General features: G+C 34.6%; 1 protein-coding gene across 1 annotated transcript in view; it reads right to left on the bottom strand.

Annotated features, from left to right (window-relative positions):
- The window catches only part of LOC135139194 (frequenin-2), a 101,979-nt gene that overhangs the window by 4,345 nt on the left and 83,106 nt on the right, over positions 1-14,528 (bottom strand). The window contains exons 2-6 of the mRNA XM_064069330.1: positions 6,366-6,390; positions 6,267-6,315; positions 6,128-6,217; positions 5,876-5,954; positions 5,701-5,789 (exon numbers count right to left, since the gene is read on the bottom strand). Coding sequence (XP_063925400.1) covers positions 5,701-5,789; positions 5,876-5,954; positions 6,128-6,217; positions 6,267-6,315; positions 6,366-6,390 — 332 coding nt within the window. The remainder of the gene's footprint in view (positions 1-5,700; positions 5,790-5,875; positions 5,955-6,127; positions 6,218-6,266; positions 6,316-6,365; positions 6,391-14,528) is intronic.

Below are 14,528 nucleotides of genomic sequence, written 5' to 3' on the forward strand. Positions count from 1 at the left end.
TCACCGAGATTCTTTAAAATTACTTCAAAAACAAGACTTACAGGGGGTCCCAAAGATTCTTTCAATTTACTTCAAAAACAAAACAAAAAGGGGTCCTCGAGATTTTTTCAAACAATTTCAAAAATAAAACTCAAGGAGTCCCCAAGGTTCTCTCAAATTACTTGAAAAATAAGATCCACAAGACTCTTCAAAAATAGAACACAACGGATCCCAGACTTTCTTTCAAACTGCTTCAAAAACAAAGAAAAATCCCCGAGATTCTTTCAAATTACTTTAAAAGTAAAATCTAAGAGGAGATTCTTGTAAATTAAGGTACTTCGAAAACAAGATCCGCAGGAGGCCCTCAAGATTCTTTCAAACTACTTCAAAAACAAGATACATATATGGACATGGAGTCCTCAAGATTCTTTCAAATTATTTCCAAAAAAAAACATGGGATCAAACTCCTTCATAAATAAAACAAGACGTTCGCGAAATTCTTTAAATTACTTCAAAAACAAGACAAGGGATGCCTGATATTCTTTCAAACTACATACTTCAAAAACAAAACACAAAGGTCTCCAAGATTCTTTCTAACTACTTCAAAAACCAGACATAATGGCTTCCCGAGATTCTTTAAAATTACTTCAAAAACAAGACTTACAGGGGGTCCCTAAGATTCTTTCAATCTACTTTAAAAACCAAACAAAAATGGATCCACGAGATTCTTTCAAACCATTTGAAAAATAAAAACCAATGAGTTCTCGAGATTCTTTCAAATTACTTCAAAAATAAGATCTACACGGGACGCCAAGATTCTTTTAAACTCTACTTCAAAAACAAAACACAAGGGACCGCAACATTTCTTTAAAAATTTGCTTCAAAAGCAATACAAAGAAAGATCCCCGAGATCCTTTCAAATTACTTTAAAAGTAAAACCTAAAGAGAGATTCTTGCAAATTACTTCGAAAACAAGATCCACAGGGGGCCTCAAGATTCTTTCAAACCACTTCAAAAACAAGATATATGGATTCTTTCAAATTATGTCCAAAGAAAAACATGGGATCCCCAAAATTCTTTAAATTACTTTAAAAACAAGATCCACAGTGGCCTCCAGATTCCTTGAAACTACTTTAAGCACCAGACACAATGACTCCCCGAGATTCTTTAAAATTACTTCAAGAAAAGACTTCTTTCAGTCTACTTCAAAAACAAAACAAAAAGGGATCCCGGAGATTCTTTCAAATTACTTCAAAAATAAGATCCACAAGGAAAGCCCAAGATTCTTTTAAATTCTACTTCAAAAACAAAACACAAGGAATCCCAGAATTTCTTTCAAATTGCTTCAAAAACAATGCAAAGAAAGATCCCCGAGATTCTTTCAAATTTTTTTAAAAGTAAAACCTAAGGGGAGATTCTTGCAAATTACTTCGAAAACAAGATATATGGAGTCCTCAAGATTCTTTCAAATTATTTCCAAAAAAAACATAGGTTCAACTCCTTCATAAATAAAATAAGAGGTTCGCGAAATTCTTTAAATTACTTCAAAAATAAGACAAGGGGTCCCCGAAGTTCTTTTAAATTACTTCAAGGGATCCCCGAGATTTTTTCAAACTCGAAACAAAAAGGAGTCCCCGAGATTCTTTGAAATTAATACTTCAAAAACAAGAAAATGGATCCCCGAGATTCTTTAAACCTACTTCAAAAACAATACAACAGGAGTCCCCGAGATTCTTTTAAATTACTTCGAAAACAAGTCAAGGGATCCCGAGATTCCTTCAAACAATTTGAAAAATAAAACCCAAGGAGTCCTCGAGATTCTTTCAAATTACTTCAAAAATAAGATCCACAGGGAACCCCAAGATTCTTTTAAATTTTACTTCAAAAACAAAACACAAAGGATCCTAGAATTTCTTTTAAATTACTTCAAAAACAATACAAAGAAAGATCCCCGAGATTCTTCCAAATTACTTTAAAAACAAGACAAGGGATCCCCGAGATTCTTTCAAAGTACTTCAAAAACGAAACAAAAAGGGGTCCCCTAGATTCTTTGAAAGTAATACTTCAAAAACAAGAAAATGGATCCCCGAGATTCTTTAAAACTACTTCAAAAATTGTATAAAAGGAGTCCCCGAGGTTCTTTTAAATTACTTCAAAAACAAGTCAAGGGATCCACGAGATTTTTTCAAACTGCTTGAAAAACGAAACAAAAAGAGACCCAACATTTTGAAAAATAAAACCCAAGGAGTCCGCGGGATTCTTTCAAATTACTCCAAAAATAAGATCCACAAAGAACCCCAAGATTCTTTTAAATTTTACTTCAAAAACAAAACACAAAGGATCCTAGAATTTCTTTCAAATTGCTTCAAAAGCAATACAAAGAAAGAGTCCCGAGATTCTTTCAAATTACTTTAAAAACAAGACAAGGAATTATTGAGATTCTTTCAAAGTACTTCAAAAACGAAACAAAAAGGGGTCCCCTAGATTCTTTGAAATTAATACTTCAAAAACAAGAAAATGGATCCCCGAGATTCTTTAAAACTACTTCAAAAATTATACAAAAGGAGTCCCCGAGATTCTTTTAAATTACTTCAAAAACAAGTCAAGGGATCCACGAGATTCTTTCAAACTGCTTGAAAAACGAAACAAAAAGAGATCCAACATTTTGAAAAATAAAACCCAAGGAGTCCGCGGGATTCTTTCAAATTACTTCAAATATAAGTTCCACAGGGAACCCCAAGATTCTTTTAAATTTTACTTCAAAAACAAAACACAAAGGATCCTAGAATTTCTTTCAAATTGCTTCAAAAACAATACAAAGAAAGATCCCCGAAATTCGTTCAAATTACTTTAAAAACAAGACAAGGGATCCCCGAGATTCTTTCAAAGTACTTTAAAAACGAAACAAAAAGGGGTCCCCTAGATTTTTTGAAATTAATACTTCAAAAACAAGAAAATGGATCCCCGAGATTCTTTAAAACTACTTCAAAAATTATACAAAAGGAGTCCCCGAGATTCTTTTAAATTACTTCAAAAATAAGATCTACAGGGGACACCAAGATTCTTTTAAACTCTACTTCAAAAACAAAACATAAGAGATCCCAGAATTTCTTTCAAATTGCTTCAAAATAAAGACAAAGAAAGATCCTCGAGATTCTTTCAAATTACTTTAAAAGTAAAACCTAATGGGAGATTCTTGCAAATTACTTCGAAAACAAGATCCACAGGGGGCCCTCAAAATTCTTTTAAACTACTTCAAGCAAGATATATGCAGTCCTCAAGATTCTTGCCAATTATTGCAAAAAGAAAGCATCGAATCCCCGAAATTTCTTCCTAAACAAAACCAAGGGGTTTGCGAAATTCTTTAAATTACTTCGAAAACAAAATACAAAGGTCGCTAAGATTCTTTCAAATTACTTCAAAAACCAGACACAATGGCTCCCCGAGATTCTTTAGTATTACTTCAAAAACAAGACCCACAGGAGGTCCCCAAGATTCTTTTGAACTACTTCAAAACCAAAACAAAAGGGGTCTCCGAGATTCTTTCAAACTACTTCAAAAACGAGAGACAAGGGGTCTTTGAGATTCTTTCAAATAACTTAAAACACAGGAGCTCCCCGAGATTCTCTCAATTTACTTCAAAAACAAGGCCCAGAAGGGGTCCCCAAGATTCTTTTAAACGACTTCAATAATAAAACCCAAGGGGTCCCTGAGATTCTTCAAATGACTTCAAAAACCAGACATAATGGGTCTCCGAGATTATTTCAAACAACTTCAAATATATCTTTGAAATTACTTCCAAAACAAGACCCACAGGAGGTCCCCAAGATTCTTTCGATCTACATCAAAAGTCAAACACAAGGGGTCCCCGAGATTCTTTCTAACTACTGCAAAAACCAGACGTAAGGGGTCTCCGAGATTCTTTCAATTTACTTCAAAAATAAAACCCAAGAAGTCTCCGAGATTCTTTCATATTACTTCAAAAATAAGACACGGAATCTTTAAGATTCTTTCAAACTACTTCAAAAACCAGAGATAAAGGGTCCCCGAGATTCCTTCAAACTACTTCAAAAATAAAACAAAAGAGGTCTCCTAGATTCTTTTAAACTACTTCAAAAATAGGACAAGAAATTCCCAAGATTCTTTCAAACTACTTCAAAAACCAGACATAAGGGTTTTCCGAGATTTTTTCAAACAACTTCAAAAATAAGTTACAACAGCTTTCCGCGATTCTTTCAATTTACTACTTCAAAAACAAAATAAAAAGGTCCCCGACATTCTTTCAGTTTTAAAAATAAAACCCAAGATGTCCCCGAGGTTCCTTTGAAATTACTTCAAAAATAAGATTCACAGGGGAGCCCACGATTCTTTCAAATTCTACTTCAAAAACAAAACACAAGGGATTCTTACAAATTGCTTCAAAAACAATACGAAGAAAGACCCCCGAGATTCCTTCAAATTATTTTAAAAATGAAACCAAAGGGGTGATTCTTGCCCAATTACTTCGAAAACAAGATATATGGAGTCCTTAAGAATCTTTCAAATTATTTCAAAAAGAAAACATGTGATCCCCGAAATTTTTTCAAACTCGTTTATAAACAACAACAAGGGGTTTTTCAAATTACTTCAAAAACCCTACCCAAGGGCTACCTGAGATTTTTTCAAATTACTTCAAAAACAGTACACAGAAAGATCCTTGATATTCATCCAAATTACTTCAAAAATAAAACACAAGGGGTTCTCAAGATTCTTTCAAATTACTTCAAAAACAAGACATCAGAGGCAGGGGCGGATGGGACCATCTAGAAATTGGGAATTTTCCAAAGGAGTCATTAGCTGTGATACCCCTGAATGCCGAAACCCGAATTCACATTTGTACACTTTTAATTGAAGTAAAATTTCAGCCTCTCAGGCGCCAGAAACCACAGTAATTTCTTTAGAAAGTTCTAAGAAATAGCTTCAGAAATATGATAGGGATGTAGCACTAAATACCAATTGATCGAAAAAAATCTCGTCGAGTCAGTCATGGAATTATAAAAAAAATGTGTTGGCAAAGTGTGCGCTGTCACAGCTGTTCGTTCTTGAGATTAGGGGAAATTGTTTGTGAAATTGGATGGGATTAAAGAGATTAAGACAATTCGCTATTTTCTTGCTTGACTTCATTTCGGTAACAACTTTAGATAATAAACATTGTATATTTTGCTTAGAGCATTTTTTTTTACTATATTAATTGACCTGTAACTTCTATGGAAAACAACAGCACACCACAGTCTTTAAAAAAAATTAATTCCATACTCGACTAGAAGATTTTTTTCAGTTTCACAGATTAGTTTTTGAGGTATTTTGTGAAATAAAAAATTGCAACATCGCATTTTGGCGTACATTTTTGATAATCACATTTTAAAACCTTAAATTGTTTCATTTTTCCTTTTATTCGAACATGAAGTTTAAAAACTGTTAAATACGATCACTGTAATTAAAACTACGAACTAAAATTAGGTTACGATCGACATTTCTGTCGCATAACTGTTTTATGTATCAAGTTATTCAGCAAACTTTTGTAAAATTAACACCTACTAAAATTTTATCTAACTGTTGCCGGCGCTTTATATTTTGCAGTTCAAATTTCACCTGTTTTTAATTAAATTTCAGCTTTATTGTTTATCTTTTCATCGAGGCCGCAACAGACGGTTAATATCAAGACATTAAAAGTTTACTTACCACCATCTGGTAAATGGCGTCTACTATATTGTACATTTCTTCTCGTGTTATGAACCCGTCGTTGTCCACGTCATAAAGTCTAAATGCCCCTAAAACCGCAACAATTAAATTCATTCGAAAGCGGACACTTAAAAATTTATTTTCTCCCGAAGTTAACGAATCGTTCCATACTTACAGTGTAGCTTCTCGTCCAGATTACCTCTAGACGTTACGGAAAGTGCCCGAATGAACTCCTCGAACTCGATGGAGCCATCCTGTAAATATTTTATTTAAGTATAGTTGCATACCGGCCTAACTCCTAACTTAATATATTAACCAGGCCATCGCTAGCGTGTAAACTAATAAGTTGGTATCATACAACATTCACCAGATGTCTCTCACCAAGGCACTAAGACCTTTGCGTTTTATTTTATTAATAATTACTTACGTTATTTTCGTCGAACACTCTAAACACTAGTGAGGCGAATTTGGAAGGATCTCCTTGAGGGAAGAATTGTTTGTAAATTTTAATGAAGCCCTGAAATACACCGTTAGCATCCACAAGCTCAAAGCTAGATAAAGAGTACCTGTTCAGTCAGAAGCCCATTCGGACAGTCTTTCAAAAATCCTTTATGCCTGCAACGACCGAAAATAAATATTTTCTGAAATAAAGTGACGACTCTTACCATTGCCGTATTTCTTTCTCCGTAACTGGAACAAAGAAAAACGAATCAGACAATAATGCTAAAAGATCTAATCTATTTTATCTACATCCCCACCGAAAACTTGATGACGTCATCAAGAAAATTTTATGCTCGTGTTGATATTAAAGAAGAGCAGCCTTTAAATGTTAGGATGATGTTCATCAATTAATTTTAATGGACTTCTGAAAACTTTTTACGTTCATCCGTTATGCACAAGTAGAAAAATTTTAAACATAAATTAGAACCACCCGAACGTGTTAACTATAAAAAAAACTCCGAGTTCAGTTTGCTTGGGATCTATTTATTACAATAATTTTTTAGTCCTTGCTCCAACACTTGCACTTCACCTCGTTAGCAAGCTCGTCGCACCTTGTGCCCCAGTCCGTCCATTTCCTCGTCGACTCTAAGTCAAGAAAATTCCACAGGATGTCTTTCACGTTCGAAAAACAAATCCCTCCAATAATGCCCGCGGTGAAGACGGCGAGTGTTCGCATAACCGCCATTTTCTAAAGGTAACCATAAATCTTGCTGAACTATTAAATAAATTAGCAGACACACCTGTTGCTGACTGCAAGACTTTCTAGAGACACGAAGATTTCAGTTCAAATTTACAGCAAACCATGAAATATGTATATCAGTCGGATTCCATAATTTGGGTAGATGTGGAGGAAAAGCTTACTGGAAGGAAGTTGGGGCTAGTTTGCATGAGAAATTTTCAACGTTCAATTTGTGGTTAATACGTGACGTGACAGTTAATTGTCACTTTGGAGTTGTGGGAAAGTATCCAAATGGCCGTGAAGTTAGTTACTAAGTGCTTAAAATACCTGTGGATGGAAATTGCCTGGTTCCGTGTACATCGTTTGTGATTTGTTCAGTGCAAAAGTTGGCGAATCACACGACATTTTATTGAACGATTTAATAATTCTTTTTTGTAAGCGCGGGGCTCTTCAAGATGAAATTTATTTTCTTTGTTGTCCGGAGAACGCTTCCGACAAGAACAAATTACACGCTGTGCTTGTTGTTAATCCAGGTTCATCAATCACAAGCTCTGACAACATGTGAAAATCTGTCTGGTTTTTGTCTACTATTCAAAGTTCACCAACAGCGCAATTTACCTACAAAATACGCCAGGAATGTTGCAAAAAAAAACGTGCAATTCGTATAGAAATTTCCGTTCTGTTTGATAAATCTGTACGTTTTTCTCAAAGTTTTTGTGCTTTAAATCAATTTCCTTCCCTTTATTTTTCTAACTTAAATATTTAAATTTTAATGTTCTGAAAACAGTCGCGACTTTTGTACATATTGAACGTTCGTTTCCTCTTGTATTAAAAACTTTCAGGTCGACATTTAATATTTAATTTTGGTGCAAGGTCCTAACGAAAACTCGGAATTCTGTAGTCACAATGTAACCAAATTTCCGTATATCAAAAAATTAATTTAATTTTTGAATTTGTAGTTTGATTTTAATTAAAACATAGACAAGTTCTTTCTTGAATATACGATGGTTTTGGTACACACTGCGCTGTGAGCGGGGTGTTTGAAGAATAAATGTTCAAATTAAATTTAAACAGGTAAATATTTACTGATTCGTTATAGCAAACTTACTTTAGAAAAGGTCCTTAAATTTTGCTCAGATTTTGTTCTTGATTTTATTTCAATTTTCTTACTAATGGTTTCTTTAATTTTTTAACACTAATAAGATAAAATTAATCACCGAAATGGAGGCGGGTGTGTGCGCGGGGTTAGTTATATGTTTTTCTGTAAAGTGGGAGTGGAAATTAGACTGTAAAAAAAGCGCTAATCGTGACTTTTTTGTTGTACTATTTGTTATAAGATTTATTTCTTACTTCAAAAGAAAAAACATTGAGAGAATGGGTGGGTGGGGCTAAGTTTAACTTTTTCCTAGAGAGTCTTTTATGGGCAAGCAATAGCCCCGCACATTTCATTCCAGTTACTACTCTTCATGTTGTTCAGTCTTATCGTTGCAAGTACTAGCCCCACCCACCCACCATCTATTTTCTTAGAGGTATGTCATTTGGAAAAATTAGTCTTATGTTAACAAGTTAGTACTTGTTAATATAAGACTAATTATGGGCTAGTGCCCCGCCCACCTTCCTTCTTCTTATTCTAGCGACTAATTTTATTTTTGTATAAGACCCACCTTTCATTCAAAGTTGATAAAATTAGTCACCGAAACGGAGGCGGGTGGGTGGGCGGGGTCAGTTATATATATATATTCTTCTGTAGGGTAGAAGTGGTAACTAATAGAAATTGGGCTGTAAAAAAGGGCTAATCGTGACTCTTTTGTTTTACTATTTGTCATAAGATTTATTTCTTATTACATAAGAAAAAAAATGAGAGGACAGGTGGGTGGGCGGGGGTAAGTTTAATTTTTTACTAGTGAGTCTTTCATAGATTCTTTAAAATTACTTCAAAAACAAGATAAAAGAACATTGAGATTCTCTCAAACTACATAAATACTTTAAGACAAAACACAAATTTCTTTCAGACTACTTAAAAAACAAAACTACTTCAAATATCCAACACAAGGTGCCCCCGAGATTCTTCAAATTACTTAAAAAACAAGACCCACAGGGGTTTCCTCAAGATTCTTTCAAACTACATACTTTAAAAGTCAAACACAAGGGGTCCTAGAGATTCTTTCAAATTACTTTAAAAACAACACCCACAGGAGGTCCCCAAGATTCTTTTAAACTACTTCAAAAACAAAACAAAAGGGGTCCCCGAGATGCCTTCTAACTACTTCAAAAACCAGACATAACGGGTCTCCGAGGTTCTTTCAAATTATTTCCAAAGAAAAACATGGGATCCCCGAAATTCTTTGAATTATTTCAAAAACAAGACCGACGGTGTCCCCACATTCCTTGAAACTACTTCAAACACAAGACACAATGACTCTCCGAGATTCTTTAAAATTACTTCAAAAAAAGACTTACAGGGGGTCCCAAAGTTTCTTTCAAACTACTTGAAAAACCAGACATAATGGATCTCAGAGATTCTTTCAATTTACTTCAAATACAAGACCCACAAAGTGTCCTCGAGATTCTTTCAAATTACTTCAAAAACAAGACCCACAGGATGTCTCCAAGATTCTTTTAAACTTCTTCAAAAACAAAGCAAAAGGAGTTCCCGAAAGTCTTTCAAATTACTTTAAAAATAGAACACAAGGTGTCCCCAAGATTCTTTCAAACTACTTCAAAAGTCAAACACAAGGGTTCCTAGAGATTCTTTCAAATTACTTTAAAAACAGGAGGTTCCCAAGATTATTTTAAACTACTTCAAAAACAAAACAAAAAGGGTCCCCGAGATTCCTTCAAATTATTTCCAAAGAAAAACATGGGATCCCCGAAATTCTTTAAATTACTTCAAAAACAAGACCGACAGTGGCCCCCACATTCCTTGAAACTACTTCAAACACAAGACACAATGACTCTCCGAGATTCTTTAAAATTACTTCAAAAAAAGACTTATAGGGGATCCCAAAGATTCTTTGAAACTACTTGAAAAACCAGACATAATGGATCTCAGAGATTCTTTCAATTTACTTCAAATACAAGACCCACAAAGTGTCCTCGAGATTCTTTTAAATTACTTCAAAAACAAGACCCACAGGATATCCCCAAGATTCTTTTAAACTTCTTCAAGCACAAAGCAAAAGGAGTTCCCGAAAGTCTTTCAAACTAATTCAAAAATCCAACACAAGGTGTCCCCAAGATTCTTTCAAACTACTTCAAAAGTCAAACACAAGGGGTCCCAGAGATTCTTTCAAATTACTTTAAAAACAGGAGGTCCCCAAGATTCTTTTAAACTACTTCAAAAACAAAATAAAGGGTTCCCCGAGACTTTTTCAAACTACTTCAAAAACAAAGCAAATGGGGTTCCCGAGATTCTTTCAAACAACTTCAAAAATCAAACACTAGGGGTCCCCGAGATTCCTTCAAATTATTTCCAAAGAAAAACATGGGATCCCCGAAATTCTTTAAATTACTTCAAAAACAAGACATAATGGGTCTCAGAGATTCTTTCAATTTACTTCAAATACAAGACCCACACGGGGTCCCCGAGATTCTTTCAAATTACTTCAAAAACAAGACCCGCAGGAGGTCCCCAAAATTCTTGTTAACTTCTTCAAAAAGAAAGCAAAAGGAGTTCCCGAAATTCTTTCAAACTACTTCAAATATCCAACACACGGTGTCCCCGAGATTCTTTCAAAATACTTCAAAAACAAAACGCACAGGGGTTTCCTCAAGATTCTTTCAAACTACTTCAAAAGTCAAACACAAGGGGTCCTAGAGATTCTTTCAAATTACTTTAAAAACAGGACCCACAGGAGGTCCCCAAGATTCTTTTAAACTACTTCAAAAACAAAACAAATGGGTCCCCGAGATTCCTTCTAACTACTTCAAAAACCAGTCATAAAGGGTCTCAGAGATTCTTTCAATTTACTTCAAATACAAGACACAAAGTGTCCCCGAGATTCTTTCATATTACTTCAAAAACAAGAACCACAGGAGGTCCCCAAGATTCTTTTAAACTTCTTCAAAAACAAAGCAAAAGGATTTCCCGAAATTCTTTCAAACTACTTCAAAAATTCAACACAAGTTGTTTCCGAGATTCTTTCCAATTACTTCAAAAACAAGACCCACAGGGGTTTCCTCAAGATTCTTTCAAACTACTTCAAAAATCAAACACAAGGGGTCCTAAAGATTCTTTCAATTTACTTTAAAAACATGACCCACAGGAGGTCCCCAAGATTCTTTTAAACTACTTCAAAAACAAAACAAATGGGTCCCTGAGATTCCTTCTAACTACTTCAAAAACCATACATAAGGGGTCTCCGAGATTCTTTCAAATTATTTCCAAAAATAAACATGGGATCCCCGAAATTCTTTAAATTACTTCAAAAACAAGACCGACAGTGGCCCCCACATTCCTTGAAACTACTTCAAACACAAGACACAATAACTCCTCGAGATTCTTTAAAATTACTTAAAAAAAAAGACTTACAGAAGGTCCCAAAGATTCTTTCAATTTACTTCAAATACAAGACCCACAAAGTGTCCCCGAGATTCTTTCAATTTACTTCAAAAACAAGACCCTCAGGAGGTCCCCAAGATTCTTTTAAACTTCTTCAAAAATAAAGCAAAAGGAGTTCCCGAAATTCTTTCAAACTACTTCAAAAATCCAACACAAGGTGTCCCCGAGATTCTTTCAAATTACTTCAAAAACAAGACCCATAGGGGTTCCCTCAAGAATCTTTCAAACTACTTTAAAAGTCAAACACAAGGGGTTCTAGAGATTCTTTCAAATTACTTTAAAAACAGGACCCACAGGAGGTCACCAAGATTCTTTTAAACTATCTCAAAAACAAAACAAATGGGTCACCGAGATTCCTTCTAACTACTTCAAAAACCAGACATAATTGGTCTCAGAGATTCTTTCAATTTACTTCAAATACAAGACCCACAGGGGTTTCCTCAAGACTCTTTCAAACTACTTCAAAAATCAAACACAAGGGGTCCTAGAGATTCTTTCAACTTACTTTAAAAACATAACCCACAGGAGGTCCCCAAGATTCTTTTAAACTACTTCAAAAACAAAACAAATGGGTCCCCGAGATTCCTTCTAACTACTTCAAAAACCATACATAAGGGGTCTCCGAGATTCTTTCAAATTATTTCCAAAAATAAACATGGGATCCCCGAAATTCTTTAAATTACTTCAAAAACAAGACCGACAGTGGCCCCCACATTCCTTGAAACTACTTTAAACACAAGACACAATAACTCCTCGAGATTCTTTAAAATTACTTCAAAAAAAGACTTACAGAAGGTCCCGAAGATTATTTCAATTTACTTCAAATACAAGACCCACAAAGTGTCCCCGAGATTCTTTCAATTTACTTCAAAAACAAGACCCTCAGGAGATCCCCAAGATTCTTTTAAACTTCTTCAAAAACAAAGCAAAAGGAGTTCCCGAAATTCTTTAAAACTACTTCAAAAATCCAACACAAGGTGTCCCCGAGATTCTTTCAAATTACTTCAAAAACAAGACCCATAGGGGTTCCCTCAAGAATCTTTCAAACTACTTTAAAAGTCAAACACAAGGGGTTCTAGAGATTCTTTCAAATTACTTTAAAAACATGACCCACAGGAGGTCCCCAAGATTCTTTTAAACTACTTCAAAAACAAAACAAATGGGTCCCCGAGATTCCTTCTAACTACTTCAAAAACCAGACATAATTGGTCTCAGAGATTCTTTCAAATTATTTCCAAAGATAAACATGGGATCCCCGAAATTCTTTAAATTACTTCAAAAACAAGACCGATAGTGGCCCCCACATTCCTTGAATCTACTTCAAACACAAGACACAATAACTCCCCGAGATTCTTTAAAATTACTTCAAAAAAAGACTTACAGAAGTTCCCAAAGATTCTTTCAAAAACCAGACATAATGGGTCTCAGAGATTCTTTCAATTTACTTCAAAAACGAGACCCACAGGAGGTCCCCAAAATTCTTTTAAACTTCTTCAAAAACAAAGCGAAATGAGTTCCCGAAATTCTTTCAAACTACTTCAAAAATCCAACACAACTTGTCCCCGAGATTTTTTCAAATTACTTCAAAAACAAGACCCACAGGGGTTTCCTCAAGATTCTTTCAAACTACTTCAAAAGTCAAACACAAAGGGTCCTAGAGATTCTTTCAAACTACTTTAAAAATAGGACCCACAGGAGTTCCCCAAGATTCTTTCAAACTACTTCAAAAACCAGACATAAGAGGTCTCCGAGATTCTTGCAAACCACTTCATAAATAAGTCACAACACCTCTCCGAGATTCTTTCAATTTACTTCAAATACAAGATCCACAAGAGGCACCCGAGATTCTTTCAATCTACTTCAAAAATCAAACACAAGGGGCTCCTGAGATTCTTTCAACCAACTTCATGTTTTATTCATTATGTGTCTTTTGTGAGCAAGGTGCTGGCAAAAAAAGTGCCGGATTATTTATTTTCTAAACTGTCCAAAAGAAGTGATTCCCATAGTAGAGAGCTTAGATTTGTTGATAAACAATTGACTATACCCACTCATATGACTGCTCGTTTTGAATCATCTTTCTCATATCTGGCTCCCTATATTGTGAATCACTTAGATCAATTTCTTGATATGTCCAGCCAAGTCATTAAAAAGCAGCTAATTTTTGATATTTTACGAGGTACCGACTTAGGCATTTCTTTTAATAAATTTTAAATTTGTGTTCCTTTTTTATTGTGTTTGATGTATGATTTTATTTGTTTTATTCTTAGGTTAGTTAAGTTAATTATCAGTAGGTATACACTGTTAACTAACCGTTTGTACTGCTGTACTGTTGTGCAATAAACTTATCTATCTAACTTCAAAAATAAAACCCAAGTGGTCCCTCGCATTCTTTCAAATTATGTACTTCAAAAATAAGACAAGTAATCCCCAAGATTCTCTCAAACTACTTCAAAAACCATACATAACGGGTCTCCGAGGTTCAACTTAAAAAATAAAACACAAGAGCTCTCAGAGAATCTTTCAATTTACTTCAAATACAAGACCCACAAGAGGTCCCCGAGATTCTTTAAAACTACTTTAAAAATTAAACACAAGGGGCCCCCGAGAATCTTTCAAACAACTTCAAAATTAAAATCCAAGCAGTCCCCCAGATTCTTTCAAATTATGTACTTCAAAAATAAGACAAGGAATCTCCGACATTCTTTCAAACAACTTCAAAAATAATATCCAAGAAGTCCCCGAGATTCTTTCAAATTACTTCAAAAATAAGACAAGGAATCCGAAAGATTCTTTCATACTACTTCAAAAACAAAACAGAAGACGTCTCCGAGATTCTTTTAAACTACTTCAAAAATCACACCCAAGGGATCGCTGAGATTCTTTCAAATTACTTCATCGAGAAATCGGGAGTTTTGTGGGTTTCAGGTTTTTAAGGTAGGATAGTTTAATATTATTTTTTAAACTGGGTCGAATTACCATGTAAAATGTTGTTATACAATTTTTATTTTTGTTCAAAAAATCTGGATGTCTAGGGTAAGAAATTAAGACAGATTCACAAAATACAAGTGTTGGAGCGATATTAGACGG

The sequence above is a fragment of the Zophobas morio genome, unplaced genomic scaffold, assembly GCF_036711695.1.
Source record: "Zophobas morio isolate AGI-343-1 ecotype UQ-CSIRO unplaced genomic scaffold, CSIRO_AGI_Zmor_V1 ptg000031l, whole genome shotgun sequence".
Classification (NCBI taxonomy): Eukaryota; Metazoa; Arthropoda; class Insecta; order Coleoptera; family Tenebrionidae; genus Zophobas; species Zophobas morio.